Source organism: Hemicordylus capensis, chromosome 4 (genome assembly GCF_027244095.1).
Source record: "Hemicordylus capensis ecotype Gifberg chromosome 4, rHemCap1.1.pri, whole genome shotgun sequence".
In the NCBI taxonomy this organism is placed as follows: domain Eukaryota; kingdom Metazoa; phylum Chordata; class Lepidosauria; order Squamata; family Cordylidae; genus Hemicordylus; species Hemicordylus capensis.
The window spans coordinates 86785161-86810056 of NC_069660.1; the positions used below are offsets into that span (position 1 = coordinate 86785161).

General features: G+C 43.7%; 1 protein-coding gene across 1 annotated transcript in view; it reads right to left on the minus strand.

Annotated features, from left to right (window-relative positions):
- The window catches only part of LOC128324387 (phosphatidylinositol 3-kinase regulatory subunit alpha-like), a 343159-nt gene that overhangs the window by 106069 nt on the left and 212194 nt on the right, over positions 1-24896 (minus strand). Inside the window, exons 10-11 of the mRNA XM_053248910.1 lie at positions 15115-15316; positions 13067-13152 (exon numbers count right to left, since the gene is read on the minus strand). Coding sequence (XP_053104885.1) covers positions 13067-13152; positions 15115-15316 — 288 coding nt within the window. The remainder of the gene's footprint in view (positions 1-13066; positions 13153-15114; positions 15317-24896) is intronic.

Below are 24896 nucleotides of genomic sequence, written 5' to 3' on the forward strand. Positions count from 1 at the left end.
TGAGTAAAGTTAGTTAGCTAACTGCTAATTCCTCACTGCCAGCACATGAAGGAAGCCAGCTGCACTTGCCGGGCCCACCTATCTGTGGCTCCTGCATCAGGTGGCTCTGCAACCTGCCACTGAAGCAGAATCTCCCCTCCGGCTTCCCCATTGGATGAATGGCCACTAGGATGCAGTAGGATGTCAGTAGGGAAAGGAGACAAAGGAAGAGCAGCTGCTCCTGGTGTTCTGAGAGAACACAATATTCTGCTCCCCAGAACTTCAGACACTACAACACATGCAAAAAAATCTTGTTTGGTCCCCAAAGTAGTCCCTCCTAATACAAAAAAAGTCATATGGTCCCCCAAATAATCACATATATAAAAGTCCCTAGTTGGCAACCCTATTAATGATCTATGTCAATGTACATGGTCAGAAGCAGGAGGCCTATCAGCATTACCAAACAGACCTGTGCTCCTTTTCTTGACCTCCAAAAGACAATTAAAAACCTGTAGCTGTAAGAAGTAAAAACCCTTGTGTCAAAGCAAGGTCATGATCTCATTTCCTTTAGTAGCAGCTACTGACTCCTATTTATATGGTATTTGCAAAGAGGCCTCTGTGTTATTGCAGGGTATTTATAGCTAATATACATAATTACAAGGCAAGGCAGTGCAGGGCAAGGGTGCATGTGGGGAAAAGAACAGGATATGGCAAAGTGGTTAGGACCTCCAATTCTGCTACTAATATTAACACCACAGTCCTTATATAGCACCGCTATGCCCATCTATGGTTTGCAAAGGACTACAGATATGAAGTGGAGCCCCACACCACTAATGTGTGCTGGAAAATGACATCCCATAATTTAGACACCCAGAAGGTTAAAGGGGCAAGCCAAGGTTGCACCATGAGTCAGCAGCAAAGCTAGAAAGAACCCCACCTGGGCATGAGTCTAAATGGCTCAGTCTACTTTATATCATTCCCACATCTTAGAAATGGGAACAGAAATCTGGGGTGAATTTATTTATTTGCATCTAATTTACATCTCTTCGTTTCAGAATCTGGAAGAAAATTGGGATCCGGTCAAGTGTTAACATTTATGGGGCCTATCCATATACTAGGCCAAGGTAATTATTCTGCAGAGCACCTAGGCCAGCTGGAGGCTTTACACACGGGACTTCTGTCCTGAATCTCCTTCGGGAGAGAGTGTGTGCATTCACACACCAGCCAAACTTACCTCAAACTCCCGACAAGATCCTTGGACCCACTCCACACATGTCAGGCTTTGTGATGCGAATTCTAGTTTATCTCGAGGTATTTCCAGATTTTTTAAATGCTGGTTTTAAGCTAGTTTTTCTGAAAACACTAGAGCAAACAGGGAGAGGCACTGACATAGAATCGTTAGCATGATAAGAGGCATGGTCTCTTCAGAAATGCAGATCTATCTCTGCAGGGAACTCCCCGCCCCCAATTGGCTAGGAAGGAAAACACTGATGCCTGCCATGTGTACTTGTGAAAACAAAAGCCGAGAGCAGAAGGGAGGGGCTGCTTCCTTCAAAGCTGTAAGTGTACTTCGAAGTGGCTTTGCTCAACATTTACCCCAAAGCCTGAAGCCAAGTGTGAACAACCTCCTGGGGACACCAACTAACCAGTAGCCGGGAGGTCCTACCACAACCGATGTCCCCAAGTCATGGCCCTGCCAGTCCTTGCCAGAGACACCCTTACCTCAGTCAGGTATTTTGCTAGTCTCAAGGTGGAAGAATGTGTGCATAAACATGTTATGGCTGCCAACTTGCAAGTAAAAGATGTGTTCCTCAGTTACCTCTGGGAAGTAGAAAGGCATCTGGAGAAATATGTGATGTAAGAGGAGCACAGACTTGGTGTTCTCTCCAAGGTACCATATGCCTAGGGTAAGTTTCCCCCCCACAAATGCAGGTTACTTACCTGTCACAGGATTCTTCAAGAGGTACTATGCAATTTCACACTAGTGTGAACATAAACAACTTGACTGACCTCTCCTCACATGCACAGCCAACTGATAAAAATGTACAGAGCTTTCAGAAAAGCTCCTATCTCACTTGCAATGAAGTTTCACTTCAATTTACATTTCTACTGAAAAATTTTTCCTACTTTGATAGGGGGGAAAAATAGCGTCATTTTAAAATTAGAAATGCTTTTTCTCCTTTTTTATGAAATCATCTTCAGCCTACTCTAAACTCTTTTCTTCTTATTTCCAGACTTCTGTTCTGAGCATATGTTCCGGCAAATTTATTAATCGGAGGGGTTAATGTTTAAGAGCTGGAATCTGGTGATGTGTCTCAACCAGGTTTCAAGCTTAATAATATACCAGGCTCTGACAAAGAAAAAAGCTGTGATTTCCTAACACATCACTGAACTAGAGAGAAAAGACACATACTGACATTGCTTAATTGATTGGTGAGAGCTCTGAGCAGAGCAATAAATGTGAGTTAGATGCAGGCAGGGTTGATTTATGAGGATTTACCAGAAGAAACACATGTGCTTATTACATGGCCATGGATGACTAAGAGGAGAGACTGAGTACATCTCTGGGCCTTTGAAGGCAATTAACAAACTCCACTTTCCTCTTAGTGCTATACTTGTTCTATTGCAGAATCAGCATCGGTAGAGGGAGATTCTGTTCTCACATCATGGAGGGCAAAGGTGAGGACAGACTCACTCCAGTGGGATTGTAGCTTTTATGTAAAAATAAAATGTTAAAAAGAGGGAAAGGAGATGTGCCTTACAGCACTAGAGCGGAGGAGTGCTCAGCTTCCAAAGAACAGAAGAACAGCCCTGCTGGATCAGGCTCAAGACCTATCTAGTCCAGCATCCTGTTTCACACAGTGGCTCGTCAGATGCTGCTGAGAATCCCACAGAAAGAGGTGAGGGCACATCTTCTCTTCTGCTGTTGCTCCCCTACATCTGGTCTTTAGAGGGATCCTGGTCCGAGACTGGAGGTGGCCTATAGCCACCAGACTAGTAGCCACTGATAGACCTGTCAATCAACAAAAGTGTCATGGATGTAGCCAGTAGAAAGGTGCAGGACACAGGGATCTTCTTCAGGAACAACAAGTAGCCTTGTTGCTGCTTACTAGTTTTTTTGCATTCAAATGAGAAAGTAAATGACCCCACACCTGAATGGCATAGAACAGGAGCACTCACAGGGGCGTCGCTTCCATTGGACAAGGGGGGCAATTACACGTGGGCCCACAGGGTTTGAGAGGCCCCCAAGGGCAGTCCCCCTTGTCCACGAGTTGCCCTCTCTTATTCTCCGTACTTGCCACTGCCTGGGAGACCTAAGCAGCCGGCGATCAGCTGCTTCAGGTCCACCCCACAACAGCTGTACATTCAGGGCACAAGTGATTTTGCCTAAGAGGGACGCTGCATGCACGAGATTAGTGAGGATGGACAGAGCGGAGAAGAGGACTCCCACCATCGTGCCCCACCATGGCCAGGGCTTGGTGGGTAGTTAGGGGCCAATGCTTAGCTCGCCAGTCATCGCGTGGTGGGGCTGGGTTGGGAGAGGCTCCTGGTGGAGGGAGGAGAAGGCTCCGCTTGCTTGCCACCTCACTCCAGTGTCCAAGCCACCCTGGTGCCAGCCAGCGTGAAGAAACTTTCTGTCTTCCACCTTGCTGCAGCCCAGCCAAACCACAGGAGAGGCACGCTCAGCAGCGACAGCTTATCTCCTCCATTGCTGCGATGCAAAGAGCCAGCTGCCAAGCTCCTCTCCCACTTGTCAGAAATCCACTGGCAAAAGTGGGGAGAAAAGGCAAAAGAGGGGGGAGAAATCTGAAAAGCTGCCTCTCTTCTCCCCCTGCCCCACAGAAACAACCACAACCACTGGCAGTTGGCTTGGACGCGGAGTTCCTGGGGTAGCCGGGGATGGAGCCACCCTTGAAAGAGGGTGACAGCTCCCAGCTGTCAGTTGACTAGCAGCTGGGGAATAAACTCTTGCAGCACCCCACGAGCCTTGTTAGTCATTCGTTTCTTAATCTTCCCAGTTTCTTTCCGTGCCTGTCTATGGCTTTGCTGTCTGCACTGCTTTGCCCTGGCCCACTACATTTAGGGTGGTTTGCTAGTTCTCTTTTCTTCTTCTCTTCCCCCCTCTCCATCCAAATATATTAAAGGAAACAATGGAATCACTTTAGACTACAAAAAAGAAAGGGACCGTTAAGGCGATCAGACACAGGCATGTATCTATGGTGGGACAGGCAGGGCACGTGCTCCGGGTGCCACTTGAAAGGGGGGCACCATTTTTTAAAAATTATTTTTTTAAAAAATGGCCACTGAAAACAAAATGGCCACCGTGCATGCTCACATGGCTTCTGAGAGGCCCTAGGCCATGCCAGGCCTCGCAGAGGCCATTTGAGCATGCATGGCAGCCATTTTGTTTTCAGCGGCCATTTTTTAAAAAACAAAATTTATTTTAAAAAATGGCCACCGCACATAATCAAATAGTCCCTGCGAGGCCCTAGAGGCTAGTGGGGGGAGGGAGAACCTTGCAGACCCCGCCACGGCCTTTAGGAAGCCCCCTGAAGGGGCTACAGGTTTTATATATATATCTATATATATCTATATCTATCTATCTATCTATCTATCTATCTATCTATCTATCTATCTATCTATAAATATATATAATATAAATCACTGTACACATATTCAGTTTGGCACTATGTACAGAGAATCAGGGCTTGTAAATACTGAGCTGAAGCTTATGAGCTAGGATTGTATTCATTTGCTCTTACTTTGCTTCTTATGATAAGTGAGTTAAATGTGATGTCTTAATAATATGGCTATTAATGGTGAGTTTGTCTTTGAATCAGTGTGAAATCCTTAGTATTAAGGCCCACTGGGAGTTTCTTGCTCTCTTTCTCTCATTTTAACTGTCTTCTGAAATACTAGAATATATTCCAAGCAATGACACAGTTTACTCTGCAAATCCTTTAATTATTTTCAGAGTATCTGGGAAAAGTCAAATTCTCCATTTATTTTTAAAACTTATGTAATAGTGATGCTACAATGCATAGTAGAGAATTAGACAGACACTTCTGTTTAGTTTTCCAAGTACACCTCCACATAGTATTTGGGTATTTCATGAGCCCCAGCATACTGACATTTGTAGTTTTCCAGCACTTTTTGGTCTGGCTACGTCCACTGCTAAATAGTTTTTGAAATATTAAAAGATTAATGAGCTTGACTTGTATTTTTGAGCTGATATTATGGTAAAGTTATCTGAAAGATGGGTGTCAGATGTTTGGACAGGGGGCGCAATTTCAGTGCTTGCCCTAGGTGCTATTTTCCCTAGATATGCCTCTGATCAGACATAAGGCAATGCAACTTGGTCTTGCATTGGTTCTGCTGTTGTTTACACCTTGTAACTGTAGTTGGGATATGTGCAATTATTAAAGTTCTTCATTGACACTGTTATATTATTTGGTTCTGTTGTTATTTACACCTTGTAACTGTAGACTCCTGTCCTCTGTTAATCTGCTACACTATATTACACGTGTCCTTAATGTTCTTCTGCAGCAAAGACATGCGGCCAGGAGGAGAGGAAGGCAGTGAGGGGCCCATTTTAATAATTAAAGCTGGAAATCTGGAGTATTATATTGTCCCTTTGTGCAATCAAATTGGCAAAGGGTGAGAAGCGTCCAGTTAAAAATGCCTTGATTTAAGACTTTTTGTATTCAGTCCTTTCCACTTTCACATCATCTCCGATCAGTTGGTACACATAAGTTACAACTGTGGAGGCCAGGATATCTTGTCCCTGGGTCCACTCCAACATTGCTACGCCCCTGAGCACTCAACTCTAAAAGAAGCTAAAAATCAGTAGTACAAAGTGAATTGAAGTTAATAAATGGCATAGGCATGGGGACAAGAGCTGCGTTGCTAAAAATGTCATAGACAATATCTAGTCGAGGCCCATGAAGCACATGCCATCACATTCCACAAAGAAATGACGACTGCAATGACCATACTATCTGGTGGGGGCTGGCTGGCTGGCTGCACCTTCTCAGTGCTCAAATATTGAGGCTTGAGTGGTGAGAATAAGCACATGTAACTTAAGAAAAATTAAAGAATTGCCTCAAAATCTCCTCAGAATATGAACGGAAAATCATGAAAGCTTAGGAGGACCCAGGAAGAAATAGGAACGAACTGGCAACAATTAATTTCCTAGTAGTGGAATGACTTTAGTGGATAAACTGCAGAGCTTCATTACCTGGTTTCCTTATGAGTGATTCCTGGCATAAAATGTTGGCATTTCACCCCAGCAGAAGCTGGGGCACAATGTAACAACACTGCTTTCAACAACTTGGCATATTTAGTCACATGTTTACATGGATTATTTTCAGTGCACCCAAGCCTCCAGATCTACATGGAATTCCTTATGCAGTCTATGTAGCTCCACCATTATTCCAGATTTCAGACATAGGAAGCTGCCTTATACTGAGTCAGGCCATTGGTCATCTAGTTCAGTATTGTCTACACAGACTGGCAGCAGCTTATCCAGTGTTGCAGGCAGGAGAGTCTCTCAGCCCTATCTTGGAGATGCCAGGGAGGGAACTTGGAATCTTCTGCATGCAAGCATGCACGTGCTCTTCTCAGAATGGCCCCATCCCCTAATGGGAATATCTTACAGTGCTCACACATGTAGTCTCCTGTTCAAATACAAATAGGGTAGACCTTGCTTAGCAAAGGGGACAATTCATGCTTGCTACCACAAGACCAGCTCTCCTCAGACAAGGCCAGTTTTACCATGAAGAAATGTGAAGCAGTCATTTTGCTAGCAAAATGTGTTTTATAATTTTTGGTTGTTTTTATTAATCACTTTGAGATGTCTGGGTTTTTTAAAATACTAAAAAAGGTATAGCAATTTAATAAATAATTGACTCTAGAGGCAGAATGTTTATAAGGGCGCTTTCCAGATTACCCACTGTCCAGTGGTAGTTTACTCCAGCTTGGCAGGATCATATTGAAACTGTAAAGAAAGGTTGTTGCACAAAGCCACCAGCAGGGTGCACAGTCTTTTCTAGCTTGCATGAACCATTCTACAATGGGAAAATACAGCTTTGCTTTTTTTTTTTTAAACAACATTGTAGTTAAGCCCTCAAGTCGGTGTCAACTCCTGGCGACCACAGAGCCATGTGGTTTTCTTTGGTAGAATACAGGAGGGGTTTACCATCACCTCCTCCCTCGCTGTGTGAGATGATGCCTTTCAGCACCTTCCTATATCGCTGCTGCCCATTATTCTGGGAAACATACCAGCAGGGATTTGAACCAGCAACCTCTTGCTCGCTAGGCAAGTCATTTCCTCGCTGCTCCATTAGGTGGCTCTGTAACACAAAGATAAATCCCGAAGGAAGGCATCGGAAATGTGAATGGCATCTTGCTGACAGCACAGGGACTGCGATGTTGAAACACAGGCAGTACGGAAGCACACTTAATAGTGACACTGTTGTAGGGTGTAATCTGGAAAGCGTCAAGGTATGCAATACTACAGAAGATGTATGAAGCCACATCTGATCTTGATTGGTTATTCTGTCAGATTTGGTGGGATTGTGTATGTGTTGAAGTATTGGCAAAACATTCTGTCATGTATCAGAGGCAGGCTCGGACTGGCCTACAGAGCAACAGGGCATATTCCTGGTGCGCCCCAGCTGCAGGGCGCCCCTGTGCCCCACCGCACTCGGCAGCAGTGAATACTCCCACCCTTAATTGCCTATTCTGCTCAAAACCTGGTGCCTTCCCCACATACATTCCACTGCCCTCTCAGTGCCCCCAGTCCGGCCCTGATCAGAGGTGTTATAGCTTATGTGATTTTACTGAGTCCCGTGACAGAATAGTTAAAAGGGCATTTAACAACTGTACATGGACCATTAGTACTAAAGATGTTCAGCATAAATAGGATTTTGTTGACTAAATTCAGGAAAAACACATTGATTATAAAGTATGGAACCTGGAATATTGTGTTGATGAAAAAGTGACCTACTTCAGACATCTATGGGAGAGGAATACTAAGCCAAATAAGAGACTTTAGAGCAGAGTCCTTTTATTCAATATTAGAGTTGGCTAATGCCAGCAAAAAAATTAGACAAGAAGTAATGGCTGTGACATTATCTGTTAAGAATGTTTTTTTTAATTTAAAGAGGATGCATGCTATTTTTTGTGCTTTTACATAGTATATATTATTTCTGATCCTTATTCTTTTAGATTATGAAAGCATATATTCATGGCTATTTCAGGATGCATTTAGAGTTAACAGAAGCATAATATGTATCTTTGGGAATGCAGAGACAATATTCAAAGTCCCCCCGCCCCCCATCACAACAGGAGAACTGTGTCGGCTGAAAAAGCCACTTCAAATCAAGAGGTACATGGCCAAAGTAAAATATTTTAGTGTAGGAAATAGTGCACAACTGAAGGGAACTGTTAAATAAGTGGAGACAATCTAAAAATAAACCCTCCAGGTAAAATTCACAGACCACACAATGAACTCTCATATAAACTCCTGCAGATAAATGCTTAAACTCAATTGGTTGAACTCTCTCTGAATGAATGTCTCTAACTTAGGTTTTGCCTATGACAGGAACTTATGGGTCCACAAGTTGTACCCAATTTAATCACCAACTGCACTAGATACAATAAATATCTAGACTTAGGGCAGGGTCAGCATTTTTAGCTACTCTTGGCAGAACAGGCTTAGAAGTAAGGTATGGGTATCACTGCACAAACTGAGCATATGTCCCCAAACACCTTACGATGTTGCAGAGGATTCTAGGGCATAATTTGAAGACTGTGTTACTGTAATGGAAAAGCAGCCTATCCATATTCGAAATATGGTAAATAAATGAAATGAAATTCTATGTTGTTTACACAGAAAATGACCATGCCAGGAGCAATGAGATCCAAGCTCATGCTCTACTTTTCATTCATTCATTCATTCATTCGATTTCTATACCGCCCTTCCAAAAATGGCTCAGGACACTTTACAGAGAGAAATAGAAATAAATAAGATGGCTCCCTGTCCCCAAAGGGCTCACAATCTAACCCCCCCCCCATAAGACAGACACCAGCAACAGTCACTGGAGGTACTGTGCTGGGGGTGGATAGGGCCAGTTACTCTCCCCCTGCTAAATAAAGAGAATCACCATGTTAAAAGGTGCCTCTTTGCCAAGTTAGCACTTTTGGCATGGCATCACCCCTCTCATCAGGTCATCTAGTTCCATGCTGATGTTTCCTGTGACACTATTTTATGAAGTTTCCAGCAACAAAGATTATACCTACTGTTCACTGTAGGAGCTTGTCTATACTGCAATCTACCTCAGTGCAAACCTACAAAGCATTGTTTGCATTATTTTCTGTTACAGTTGGTTAATAAAACAAGACACAGGTAGAATGAACAAAGATTAACCTCTCATAGTGACCATATATTCAACTAAATAACACCAGAGGTAACAGAATATCAGCAGTTATTTTTTGTCATTGTTTGTAATGCTTTGTATCCATTTTAGCAAGTAGAGAGAATACTACACAGAAAGCTCCCCACAGTATTGATAATTAATACCTTCTGGTCACTGGCATGGCTTCTTACTGTATTACTTAACATTTTTCAAACAGGATGGTTTGGTCTAGCTAAAGTCACAGCTGTAAGCAATTGGAAACAACTTCTGTTTGTGGGGAAAATGCTCAGTTGATATTTATAGGTCAAGCAAGTTTATTTGGCACGCTTGAAAGTTGAGTAATACCTGTATTGATAAACGTCTTCTGCAGCAAGACAGTGAATCAATAGGGGTTCAGGTTATGGAGTGTTCATAGCAAGAGGCCTCAATGCCATCATCCTTCTCTGCCTCAAGAACTACCTCTCCATAACCTTGCTGAACCTTGCTGGTCAGATGACAAATGCAAACAGGATCAGGAGCCATCCTTTCTGCCAATAAACCTCATGTGAGCAAACAGTGAGCTGGAAAATACAGCAACACAACTTCCCTTCCCCTTCCCTTCTGTGTGCTGGACTCTTCCCAAAGTCAACCCTCACCAAAGGTGTTCCTGTAACATCACCTCAGCAATTCCCTGAAGAGCAATTAAACTGTCCCCAGCTGCCAGCTGTGCTGCTGATCAAGCTAACAACCATGGACAAAGACAAGAAGGCGAGACCAATTTGGATCTTCGAGTCCTGCCCCAGGCAGGGTGACCACCTTCTGGATTCCCAGAAAGGGGAAGGGCACCAGGGTCATGAGATCAAGCATGGAACAGACAGTTGGGTGGTAAATTCCTTAGGGCTCATCCTTCCTCTGTGATTATCAGAAACATATCTGTGAGAGGAGGTTCGTTAGCAAAACCACATAATAGTGTAATAACTTGTCTGCCTCAAGAGACTTTAGTGATCCTCTGACCTCCTTGGAGATTGCAGGGCAGGTGGTAACTCGAGAGAGCAAAAGAGTGTCTCCCGTCCTCCCAGTAAGGTTCTATGACAATGGCAAGCAGAGATGAATCAGTCAGCTATATGCTGTTGCATATCATTACAGTTAGAACTCAGCTATGTTTTTGTGAGTTTTGATTTTTGTGTGTTGAAATTTGCATGTGCAGTGAGGAAGAGGCTTTCATTGAACAGCTAAGCAAATAACACAAAAATCAAAACTCTCTCTCCTTTATGTACTGGATATTAACCACAGCTCAAAAGTCCACAAAGACGAATTCTTAAGGCTCCAGGTCACTGATGTTCCTAGAATCAAGACAGAACTCAGAAGACTCTGTGCAGTCCTTGAGCATGTCTGGACAAGTTCAGGGAAGCTCCCCAGCTTCCCACATGTAAGTGCCCCTTCCTAGCCCCACTCCTAATCTTGCTTATAGTTAAATGGGCTAGCCCTGTGGAATAACTCAGGATTCCAATAGCCCTGGAGCCTTAAAAACCAGCATTTGAAGACTTTCCCATGCTTTTTTCTAGAGCCCAGGACTTAGATGAAAAGCAGATGAAGTTGTGAGGGGCAGTTGAAAACACATCAGAAACCTGATTTACATGTTGTCAATAACAAAGGTAAAAACTAAAACTAAAAAGACTATTTTGGTTCATTTCTAATTATAATCCATCTATTCAGTCACTCTTTAGTGAGTTAAATGATCTAAAGTACATTTCCGCCCACTAACTCATCAACAACACCGACTTGACGGCACACTTTACCTTTACTGGGTCTAAGAGTATACCTGTCCTTAGTTCTGAAAAGGTTTTGGGATACGTTTTATTACGGCTGAACTGAAACAAGGGCAGGGGTTACTTGTTGCAAACCTTTATCTCCTTGTGAAAAGTAACCCTCCTTTTGGCATTTTTTCTTTAAGAAGGTCTGTAGACGAGGGTGAAAGTATTAACATAGCATGGTTCCCTCAATATTCATTGAGAGTGAGGGCAGTGCTTTCTGCTCTCACACAGAAGTAGCTTTATGATACCATTACATAGTTAAATCTGATTATTCTTGCTGGCTACATGATTCAATGTGATCACAAAGCCAATGTGATGACATCCTGACAAATCTGTGTATGTGGTGTTGTTCCCAAGTGAATTTAGCATGCGGGCAAAAAGCATTTTATTGTATTGTTATACTATTTAGCTGCTTCAAGTTCTCTAGAAAAAGACGGAAGCTCTCCTCATGATCAGTGAGAAGAGCTTCTGGCGGGTCTGCGCCAGACTCAAACGTCTGCGTGCTCCATCATGGAGCCAGTGAGGGCTGCGGTGACTGGGGGCCGTGTGGCCCTCCGAAGTCCCAGGATGCTCTGCACAAGCACACAGGGCATTCTGGGGGGACCCTCGATACGAGGAGGCTGCTTGTAGCCTCCCGGTCGGGGATCTACTCATGTGTCACCATGCGCTGTGGCAGCATACGAGCATGGAAACGAGGTAAACGGAGCGCCTGCTCCGTTAACCTCATTTAAGGGGAGGGTGTTTTTGGTGGGCTAGCTGCCTTGGGAGTACCGGGCTCACCCGCAAGCCCGATGGTTCCCACGATCACTGGAAAGTGGGCTAAGCTCCCTTAGCCCGCTTCCCAGTGATCATGGGAATAGCCTCAGGGTATACATTCTTAAATAAATAATCTCTGTTCTGTAGTTACACAGCTCCATCTGATTGACTATGTGGTGTCATGGTGTTCATCACATTGACTATGTGATTGCTGAGAGGCTGGGATCCCAAAGTCAGCCAGAAGAATATGAAGTTTAAAAAATAATGGCCGACATGATGAAGTAGGCAAATGGCACCAAAGCAGCTGATTGGGCCTGCAAACACATTTAAAAACCACCACCACAAGGGTTAGCAGGAAAGATTTTGAGGCTCTATTTTCTAAAAGCTCTATTTTCACATTGAACATGTTCACCTGCTAATATTTTGTGGAGTAGACACACTTTGCAGTAGACATACAAAAGGTACTAAACTGTTCTAGCCACCTAACACGTCATGGCAGTCCACATCAGGAAACCTTACTAGCTCAACTCCACCTGTCTGCTAGCAAACCAAGACAAGTATTTTGCTTTTACAGGGACTCTCTTCCTAAGAGCTCTGCTTCCATTGCAGTGATTAAGTCCTGAACCAATAGCATAGGACGTTACTGTGAAGATACCAGGAAGTCCTGTAATAGTAGGGAACAGAGCCGTTCACTAACCTCATCACTGCCTGCTACTTACTGCATATGTATATATTCAGCAACAGGGATGGAATAATATTGCTTACAAATGCCACTAGCTATCCAGATCACATGCACGCCATGCCTGCAAACCCTAGTGGAAATCTTGACAATCTAACAAAATCCAACTGAACACTGTCCAAGCAGCAGCCATTGAGACATAAGGACACTCCTTATACCAAGAAGTTTGTACACTACATGCTTTATTTCCTGCTATTCCTTAAAGGCTCTGAGGCAATTTCTGTGCCCCACAACAAGCAGCCCACAATTAAACAAATACGTGTTATAGATAGCCATGTGGCAAAGATCAGTTCTCAGTTAGTACAAATTATTGATCACAATCAGTCCAGTCTCCCCTTCCCATGGTATTTTAGCTGCCAGTGCACCAAGTGATTTCCTACCTGGTGCTGCCTGGATCTCAGACACTCCACCAGCCACAACGAGAGCCTCAATAATCTTCATGTGGTGCTCAGGATTCACCTGCATGCTAGAGAAAGGAGGACAAAGAGTGCAATGGGAACCAAGGCTCTGGCTTGTTCATTATGGCTGGGACAGAGGATAGAGTCTAATATGCCAAGAACTTGAAAATGATAAGACAGCAAAGCTGCTCTCACATGCATCCTAACCCAGGCTAGGGAAGCCCAGCGTTAGGGAGGTGCACGGACCATGGATGCGTGGTCCGACGCCGGGTGGGGGGTGTTGCTTTAAGGGTGGGGGGTTGTACTTAACCCTCCCGCCGCTTTCCCCCTCCAGCACTCCAGTTTTTAGAGAAATCTTCAGGGTGGCAGCGTTTCTCTCTGCCACCCCTGCCTCCTTGTTGCCTGCTAAAAGCGGAAGTAACTTCCACGCATGTGCCCGCCACACACATCACAGTGAAGTGCGCATTGTGTACGCGTCGGCAGTGGGCGCATGAGTGGAAGTTACTTCCGCTTTCAGCAGGCAACAAGGGGGCACGGGCAGCAGGGAGGAACACTGCCGCCCCGAAGATTTCCCTAAAAACTGGAGCGCCGGAGGGGGGAAAGCAGCGGGAGGAATAAGTACAACTCCCCTGCCCTTAAAGCAACACCCTCCCCCATGTCAGACTGCCAGACCGGGCCACCTACAAACCGGTTTGCAGGTCTCTAACATGGCCTGTGAACCGGTTCATGCACATCCCTACCCAGCTTGGGTTAGGCTGCGCGGAGCCAATGTACTGCACATGTCCCGGCCTCTGGAACTGGATCATCTGGGAGTGCGGACCACACTCCCCACAACATTCCAGTAATTGTCTGGGGGGGGGGGAGATGAGTTAGATCAGCCTTCCCTCATTCCCGCCTGCCTCCCCACCTCATGTGTGGGGAGGCAGGTCATGTGAATGGTCCCATAGTCATGTGTGGGGAGGCAGGTCATGTGAATGGTCCCATAGTCAGTCCCAGAATCTGTGCAAGTCTGGGCTCTGCTAAAGGCCTCTACACCTGAGTCCTTCTCCTGGAGAAGGCTGCATTCAGCTAGTTCCCTCTCCTGGAGAACTCCTGGCTCCTATATTCAGAAGTAGCTCATCAGCAGCAGCTGCCTTGTCTTTAAATACCTCAGTGCAGAGCTGACAGGGCTTCAAGCCTACTTCCAGCCCTGCCCACTTCCTGACCTTGCCTCCTGTTTCCTGCCACGCCCAACCTAGCTCTCTCCCTGGAGCTCTTTCCTGCAGCTCACCCTGCCTTGCTCTCTCAACCCCACTGGGATCCAACCAGCCTGGACCCTTCTCATCCTTACTGCCCCCTGAAGGGAACGGAAGCCCCACAGGAGGAAAGCCACGCCCTTCTCCAGACTCCACAGGGCCACCCAAGTAACCAGGTAAAATGGCATCCTGACACCAGGGCTTACTTCTATGCTGCTCTGGTCATGTATAAAGCTTCCTCCCCACATAGTTTGGTACCGACTGCACAGATACATGTTACATGCACAATGCCTGCTTGATCCAGTGGGAGTTGCAAGCACTGCACATAACCATGCAATCCCCCCAACCAGGAATGGTGGTGGAAATGACATATTATTAGAGCAGTACAGAAGCAACCATCACACAATTCAGGCAACATTTACATTGGATGCATGCCCCGTGAGCTGGGGAAATAGTAATGATGGTCCATTGAGAGCATTGTACCAAACTCATAAGATGCCAGAGCTGAGCAGATCTTGTAAACCACCCAGAGACGTAAGTTTTGGGTGGTATAAAAATATGATAGATAGGCTTTCTCATCTAACATGTAAATGACTTTTACATGGGACACTTTTCAAGCAGATACAGTTTGGATTATGATTCATTTGTTTTTGCTCTTGTACAGGAATCAGATCATGTCAGCGGAGGTTTAAAGTGGGCTTCCTGTCCAATTTGCTCATAAAGAATAAAGAAATTATGGAAAAAAGTGTGTTGGGGGTGAATGGTGAAGAGTGACGCATGGTTCAGCAGTCTCACCTTGACAAGGATGGTTTAAAAAGCGCTTCACTTAAGGCCTCTCCAAGCATCCTGGGTGTGAGGTGATTCTTGCTGGCATTCTGGCACAGTCTGCAGAAATGTCTGATCAGATGTTGCAGCAGGAGTCGGTGCCATTGCGGGAGGCAGGGAGACTCCAGAATTAGCTTTATTTCTTGGCCATACTCTTCCAGAGTCTGAGTTTCTGCAATAGATGGAGATGGGGGTGGGGGGAGGACAAAGCTTACGTAAAAGTTCAAGACACTTCAGTGTCCACTCTAAACTATTTAGCTGAATGCGCAGCAACTGAGGAATCTCAACCCTTTTCCTCTTCTGTGGTTGCCGGTTCGAATCCCCGTTGGTATGTTTCCCAGACTATGGGAAACACCTATATCGGGCCGCAGTGATAAAGGAAGATGCTGAAAGGCATCGTCTCATACTGCACGGGGAATGGCAATAGTAAACCTCTCCTGTATTCTACCAAAAGACAACCATGGGGCTCTGTGGTCGCCAGGAGTTGACACCAACTTGACAGCACACTTTACCTTTACATATGTTTTGCTTCCCTTGCCCTCATTTCCCATAAAATTCCAGAAGAACAGACTACATTTTAACTCAAAAGCACTTGCCTGGTTTATTTAGGCCTGAGCTACTTAGCTGCTTTTTCTTGGTATTCTGAAACAACTGTTTCATAAGAACCATGGTTAATTTGTATATTTACATTAGAAGAAGGGCTATCCCACATATTTAAAATTTAGCTACACACTGGTGTACATCTAACAAGTAGCACATGTTAGACCAATCCCTACATACTTTAACATTTATCAACTTCTACTGTAATGTGTCCTATTGTGCATGCTATTGTGTTCTTGTAATGAATGCAATATAGTCAATGAGTCTTTATTATGGTCACAGACCAGCACAAAAACCTAATGCTCAAACAAAAACAGTTTGCCCACATCCACAGTAGTCATTCGCACGAGCAAAAACTGTGTTCTACCCAGGTTTGAGAGCTGTGTGTTCTCCCAGTATTTGATTGTATGGAAGCAAGGAAGGAGGAAAAGCTACCCAGGTTTTCCTCCTACCTTACTTCCACACAACTGAAAAATGGGAGCACACACAGCTCCCAAACCCAGGTAGAACACAGTTTTTGATTGTCTGAATGACCTCAATATCTCCCCAAACAGCCAATAACATATGTTGTTATACAACAGATATATCACAAAATCTGTTAAGGTTGTTAACATTAAGGAAGGGAATGCAATGCAGTGAAGCTGTTCTCATGAGCAGCCAAGACTGGGATAAGGTGGTCAAGTCTGGGCTTGGCTGCCCATGAGAACCACTGGGATCCGTCCAGATACTGGAGATCCCTTGGCGGCAAATCCACCAAAGTTTTGGCACCCTTAACTTGGGCTAACTGCTTGTGTGAATGCTGGCTGCTCCCAGCCAGCACTGGCACAGGAGAAGGTTCCCAGAAGTTGCCAGGGGGATGCTCACAATGCACTGTGCATTCACACAGTGCATTGTGGGATTTCTGGGGACCAGGACGATGCATTCTGACCCCCACAACTCTGCGCTGCCCATGGCAGCTGTGGACTGCCTGGGCATGTGATCTGCATGCCCAGCAACTCTCCAGGGATTTTCCGTGGGGTAGGTGAGTTTCTGCTGCCTTCCCCGCTGCCTGCCCTCAAGCCTTCTCACTTAATTGTGAGAATGGGCTCAGTATATGCATCTGGTATATACATTTCACTCTTGTGATAGTATCCTTAAAATGTCAACCTCAATGGTAATAAATAACAAACAAGAAAACGAAGCGAGTCAGCACTTCAAGATCAGAACTTAGAAATCAAAAGCTAGTAAAATTATGCTTGTTGTTTTTAAGATGTTGTACTATCTGATTTCAGAGTACCTAGCGCATATTCCAACCATTGCATTTTCAAGCTTCTCTCCACTGCCATAATGACTAGAAACACTGCCAATGTATTGATGTCTTTTGCTTACCAATTTCTATCCCAGATGAATCCAAATAAATGACAGCAAAGAGTAGCTAAGTGCCAATCATTGCTCAACTTGTTATATTAACATAAGTGCAAAAGGGGCCAGATGTGTAATAAAAAACCAAAAACCACCAACAAACCAAGTGAATGCAAAAATAATCTATATAAACATAAAATTCAAAAAATAATCAGTTAACTATATAGAAAAGTGTATTTTAAAATATGCATAAAATGTAATTCATATATCTAATATAAGCATGAGGATAAATAATGCACATTAAGGATATCTTATGAATGAGATATTGTTCATGTGCATTATTTATCCTCATGTTTATATCAGAATCATTGGTTTACGACATACTCATTGATATATGAATTACATTATATGCATATTTTAAAATACACTTTTCTAAATATTTAACTGATTATTTTTTGAATTTTATGTTTATATAGATTATTTTTGTATTCACACAACTTGTTATATTGTCATGGTTGATTTATTTCCATACCTTTCAGTTGGTGAATCTGAATACATGGCATTAATTTTGCCTTAGTTAATTTTTTAAAAAAATAAAAAAATCCTAGGTCCTTTTATGGTTCCTGTCTTGCTGGAGTAGTAGTTGTCTACTCCATCAAGTTGCCCTGTTTTCACATTTGGAAGAGCCAAACTATTAAACAAAGCAGCAGAAGGAAGCTACTTCTCTTGGGATCTGCAGATGCAACAGCATTTGACGATGGCAGTACAGTATGGAGAAACATCCAAGATTGTCCTTGGAGTGGAACAGATGGCCCCCAAAGGTCTATCCCATGGTTGTTGTTTTTTTGGTTAAACGACTTGCAAGTTTTAGAATTCAAGTATTTTGAAGATGACACTCAAGCAAATCCTGTTCATATAACCTGAAGTTAATGATTCTTCATAGCAAGCTGCTAAATTGGTTTTAAATCCCATGGAAGCTGGCTTTAAAAGTAAAAAAACTAACTTTTTAACTTCAGAGTAACTGCCTATATTAACAGCAACAGGCCCCTTTTCACCGGTTATTTTGGCAGTATTCTGGAATAGTATGTTTGGTTTTGCAGTCAGGATTTCTGCCAAGTAGGCAAAGAGGCACCCTACTAAGTGGTGGCTCTTATATTTAGCAAGGGTATAACAATTGTCCCTATTCAACCTAGTGCCTGTTGCTGGTGTCTCCTTTGTGTTCCTTTGTAGACTGTGAGTCCCTTTGGGACAGGGAACCATCTTCTTCTTCCTTTATTCTGAGAATTGTTGTTGTTGAAAAATGGTATATAAATATTCTAATAAAAATATGTCACATCCTAGATTTTAGACAAATTTTGTGCCCAGAATTTCATTTATGGTTATACATTTGTTTGTTTAAAATATTTATATACTGTCTGATATGTGTATCTCTAGGTGATGTACACAATCTAAAACGACAAATATAAAACAGAGTAAAAACAATAAAAACAGTTTCACAGAATAAAAAAGTTAAAACAATTTCATAGGATAAAAACAATTAAACAATTTAAAAGTAATTTGTTAAAAGCCTGAGAAAATGGATGAGTCTTCCTAAAAGCAGAGATGGAGAAGTTCTTATTTTGACAGGGAGCATATTCCAAAGCCCCGAGGCAGCCACAGAGAAGGCCCAGTCCTGAGTTGCCACCAAAAGAACCAGTGGCAACCATAACCGGACCTCCCCAGATGATCTTAGTAGGTGGCAGGGTTCATGACCAAAAAGGCACTCTCTTCAGTACCCTGGACCTAAGCCATTCAGGGCTTTATAATAACCAGCACTTTCTATTTTGCCCAGAAACATATTGGCAGCAAATGCAATTCTTGTAAAATCATTGTTATGTGGTCCCTTCGGGTTGTCCTAGAGACCAGTCTGGCTGCTGCATTCTGTACCAATTGTAGCTTCCAGATTACTACAAAAGCAGCCCCACGTAGAGTGCATTAGAGTAGTCAAGCCTGGACGTTACCAGCATATGCACCACTGTTTTAAGGTAATTTACTTCCAGAAATGGGGTAGATGACATATCAGCTGAAGCTGATAAAAAGCGCTCCTGGCTACTGCCTTAACTTGAAAAACCAGGGAGAGTTTAGGATACATTTGCACTCCCAAGCTATGAACCTGATATTTCAGGGGGAGTATAACCCATCCTGAACAGGCAGATCTAAACCATCTCTCAGGTCCCGACCCCCCACAGTCAGTATCTCCATCTTATTTGGATTCAACTTCAGTTTGTTATCCTTCATTCAGCCCATTACCACCTCCAGGCAGGCATTTAGGGAAGTTATGCCATTTCTTGATGAGGTTGATATGGAGAAATAGATTTGGGTGTCATACACCCTGCACCAAACCTCCTGATGTTCTCTCCCAGCGGTTTCATGTAGAGGTTAATGAGCATTGGAAACAGTATGAAGCCTTGTGGAAATCCATTCTTTGGTTCTTGCTTTGCAGAGCAGCAGCATCCAAGCAACACCATTTGGAATCTACCAGAGAGGTAGGAACAGAACCAATGTAAAATGGTGCCACCCAATCCCACCTCCCTAAGGCGACTGGGAAGGATACCATGGTTGATGGTATCGCAAGCCACCAAAAGGATCAGCAGAGTCACACTCCCTTTGTCAATAGCCAATTGGAGATCATCCATCAGGCTGACCAAGGCAGTCTTAACCCCATAGCCCAATCAAAAGCTGGTTTGAAATGGGTCTAAATAATCTGCATCATCCAAAACTGCTAACTCTGAGGAATCCAATGTAGTTGTTTTCAAATACTGCGTACTGAGTACTGCATACAATTCTGTGTCTGTCTTCATGGCAGAGGATACTAAGCATATACCTGTTCCTGAACCAGGCTCTTTAGGGATGGAGGCTAGAGAGCTGAGTCAGATAGAAGTGACAAGAGATGATGTTCTAAACTGTCTGGAAAAACTGAAAGCTAACAAATCACCAGGGCCAGATGGCATCCCTCCAAGAGTCCTCAAAGAACTCAAATGTGAAATTGCCGACCTCCTTTCTAAAATATATAACTTATCCCTGAAATCGGGCTCTGCACCAGAGGACTGGAGAGTAGCAAATGTAACACTGATTTTCAAAAAGGGGTCCAGGGGCGATCCGGGAAATTACAGGCCGGTTAGCCTAACGTCCGTTCCAGGCAAATTGATGGAAAGCATCCTCAAGGATAAAATTGTAAAGCACCTAGAAGAACAGGCCCTGCTGGGAGTGAGCCAGCATGGCTTCTGCAAAGGTAAATCTTGCCTCACCAACCTTTTGGAGTTCTTTGAGAGTGTCAACAAGTGTGTGGATCAAGGTGATCCAGTTGACATAGTATACCTGGACTTCCAAGAAGCTTTTGACAAAGTTCCTCATCAAAGACTCCTGTGGAAACTTAGCGGTCATGGGATAAGGGGACAAGTACTTGTGTGGATTGCTAACTGGTTGAAAGACAGGAAACAGAGGGTAGATATAAATGGAGAGTTTTCACAATGTAGGGAAGATCTGGCCACAGTTACCCATGCCATAGTCATGTCACGGCTGGATTACTCTAACGCGCTCTACGTGGGGCTGCCCTTGAAGAATATCCAGAAACTGCAGCTAGTGCAAAACACGGCAGGGTTTTATTCGGAGCTGCCCAATGGGAGCACATCACACACATTCTGAAAGAGTTGCACTGGCTGCCAGTTTGTTTCCAGGTCCAATTCAAGGTGCTGGTTTTGACCTTTAAAGCCCTTAACTGTTTCAGCCTGGGGTATCTGAGGGACTGCCTGCTCCCAAGGGTTGCTGCCCACTCGACAAGGTCATCTGAGGGGGTTCTGCTCTGGGTGCCGACAATGAGGGAGGCTCGGCTGTCATGCACTCAGGACAGGGCCTTCTCTGTTGCTGCCCCCAGACTCCGGAATGCTCTCCCAGTGGCCATTTGCTCCTCAGACTCCATCACAGTTTTTAGAAAGCTTGTTAAATCTTGACTTTTTATCCAGGCTTTTACATGATTGTTTTTATTGCTGCTTCTATTTGTTTTTACCTGTGTATAGTTTTTTATGCTTGTATTTTATAGATTTTAAATTTGGTTTGTTTATATATTTTTAGCTTAATTTTTTTTCCATTTTATTGTATGTTTTTTGACTTTTGTAAACCACCTTGAGATTGTTTTTAATGAAAGGCGGTATATTAATTCAACAATAAAATAAATAAATAAATAAATAAATAAGAGGGATCCCTCAGGGATCTGTACTGGGACCAGTGCTTTTTAATTTATTCATAAATGATCTAGAAGCAGGGGTAAGCAGTGAGGTGGCCAAATTTGCAGATGACACCAAACTCTTCCGGGTAGTAAAATCCAAGATGGATTGTGAGGAGCTCCAAAATGATCTCTCCAGACTGGGGGAGTGGGCGACAAAATGGCAAATGCGCTTCAGTGTTGGCAAGTGTAAGGTGATGCACATTGGGACCAAAACCCCCAACTTCAAGTATATGCTGATGGGATCTGAGCTGTCGGTGACTGACCAGGAGAGGGATCTTGGGGTCGTGGTGGACAGCTCGTTGAAAGTGTTGACTCAATGTGCGGCAGCTGTGAAAAAGGCCAATTCCATGCTAGGGATCATTAGGAAGGGGACTGAAAATAAAACTGCTAATATTATAATGCCCTTATACAAAACTATGGTGCAACCACACCTGGAGTACTGCGTACAATTCTGGTCACCACATCTTAAAAAGGACATTGTAGAACTGGAAAAGGTACAGTAGAGGGCAACCAAGATGATTAGGGGCCTAGAGCACCTTTCTTATGAGGCAAGACTACAACATCTGGGGCTTTTTAGTTTTTTTAAAAAAGACGACTGCAGGGAGACATGATAGAGGTCTATAAAATCATGCATGGTGTGGAGAAAGTGGAGAGAGAGAAATTTTTCTCCCTCTCACACAACACTAGAACCAGGGGTCATCCCATGAAATTGATTGCCAGGAGGTCTAGGACCAACAAACGGAAGTACTTTTTCACACAACGTGTGACCCACTTGTGGAATAGTCTGCCACAGGATGTGGTGACAGCCAACAACCTGGATTGCTTTAAGAGGGGTTTGGATAACTTCATGGAGGAGAGGTCTATCAATGGCGACTAGTTGGAGGGCTACAGGCCACCTCCAGGCTCAAAGGCAGGATGCCTCTGAGTACCAGTTGTGGGGGAGTAACAGCAGGAGAGAGGGCATGCCCTCAACTCCTGCCTGTGGCTTCCAGAGGCATCTGGTGGGCAACTGTGAGAAACAGGATGCTGGACTAGATGGGCCTTGGGCCTGATGCAGCAGGGCTGTTCTTATGTTCTTAAATAAGTTCTAACGATAGCTTTCTTAAGACAAGGGGGTCTCCTGCCCTCCCTCAGATAAGCATTTATAATATTTACCAGACCTTCTCTGATAATATGGTTACCAGATGAAATAAGCCAAGCTGGGCAAGGGTCAAGAGAACAGGTTGTAGGACATACAGTTTGCCCACATCCACAGTAGTCACAAACTGAAAGTGATCCAGTCTAATCCTGTAAGAGGAGTTGCTGGACACTTCCACAATAGACTCTGCAGTAACTGTGGAATCCAACCTGAATATGAGAGATTTATCCACTGAAAAGGCATTGAAAACATCACAGCAAGTGAATGATGGTTCTGAGTTCAAATTCAAGGGGGAGGAGGCACATACTAGCCCCCTCACAACCCTAGACAACTCCACTAAATGTGAAATACATGGCTCTAAAGCCGGGATCTTCTGTTATGGGCGGGGCATTCAATTATCCAGACAATGTTACAAGGCCCAGAATCCATTTTGCTGCATCATCTGACCTCTTTACTAGTGGTCAGGCTGTAATATGAAGTCATACCCATTAAAAATAATGATTTAATGGTTATGCTCAGGCATGGCATATGTCCATACAAAATCCAAAGAGATGCCGAAGTAAAATCTGTAAAATCTCTAGTGACTGTAATATGCTTGTAATGAGAACAGAAATGGGCCTACAGTTAAACGTTTGCTTTCTTTGTGAAGTATTTATTTGTTCAGGGTTTGATATATTCACTGTGCCACAGTCTGATCCTAAACAGAGAACAAAACCACACTAAATTCAATATGACTTGTTTCCTATTTAGGATTGCAGCTGAAAACTTGTGATGATCTCGAATGAGGATAGTCCTAGAGAACTGAAGCTCCTTAAGGTAAGGAAACTCTTTATTTGTAAGAGCCATGTTTGGAAAGTACACATCACTCAGATATCTTCCAGTCTATGAATGAGGCCTGACTGCTACGACCATTAAGCTGATGGCATCTGCTCTTAAAAAAAAATCTTATCTTGAAAAAGTTTACTCAGCAACCACTGGCTCGACCACATCTGTAACATTAGCGGCTGATGATAATAATTAGTGAACAAGATTTGATGGTGCAGTGCTGCAGCTCGTTAACGAGGCTGCTGGGATGTGAAATGGGCTGGGCAATGCATTGCTAATAAGGCAGTGGGGAAAGACTCCGTTCTGACCCAAGGGCCCATCAAACAAGACTGTTGGGAGAGGGTGGGAGGCAGCAGAACTACAGGAAACAGAGCTGCAATTAGGAGCAGGCAGACAAAGAGAGAATCAAATCCAAGATGAATGTGGTTAGGGGCTAGGGAGTGCAGTGGCTCCAGCCTCAGAAAATCTGGGTTATTATAGCTTACTAAATGCCTCTGAGAGGGGATGAAAGTTATTTCCAATGGGATGATGAAGCAAGAGCTTGGGACCATGTTGGGATATGGGCCAAGAAGGGATTTTTGTTCTAGCTTAGCACTTTGCTGGAAAAATGTTATCCAAGACCAGTCTTGGATCCCTCATCTTTCCCATTTTAATGTCACATAGCAATTCCCAAAGGTTGATATGTACAAACTTCCCTTTAATCAATAACTCCACACTCAAAGTTGTTTGTACAGAATCTGGAATTCACGTGTGATACTTTCAAGCTGCATCGTCTCTGCTATACATAACTCCTCTCTTTATAACGTAGATCAGTCCTAATGTTCATGTGTTGGAATACCAAGATACAAGACAGTTTGCTATACCTTCAAGCCAGCAAAAAGACATATACCATGCTTCCCTCTAGTGGATGCAAAGAACGCTGTTGTACAATGTGTCATGGCCCTTAGGTTTCTGGTGTGACACCAGTGACTTAGGGTATCATCATCAGTGACTGGAGAGCCTCTTAGACCTCTATATAAAGTCTATTGTGTTTGAGCACACCTCTTATTGATGCAATTAGACATATATCTATGCTCCGTTCATCTGTTGGGGTTTGTGATTATTTAGCAAAGCGCCAACAAGAGAAGCTACCCACTCCAGTTACAGAGTAGAGTGCAGAGTTTAGTTGTTGCAGCTACTTAAAGAACACTCATGGAGACTGTTGTACAATCTAAAAACTAAGTTGATTTATTGGTGAAGTATATATGAGATAGGAAATACCTATCCTATCTATCAGCTACATAATGGATAGTATGGAGAGAGAGAGATGTTTCCATTTTCTAGGAAGAAAATGGAAAGGGGACTCACTACAGGAAGTACCTGAGGAGTCATAGCAGGGGTCATAGAGTAGAGGGACAGGTAAGGAGACCCTCACTAGCTACCTCTGCTCCCAATGCCCCTAGTGGTCATTAGGATAGTCAGTGCAAAAGGTCAATGCACTGGAACTCCATCTCCAACATTATCACCCTTCCCTCACTCTCTCTGCTTATGGTATTTGAAGAGGCAAATGCCATAAGCATGAAGGCAACCGTTTCCATGAGCAGA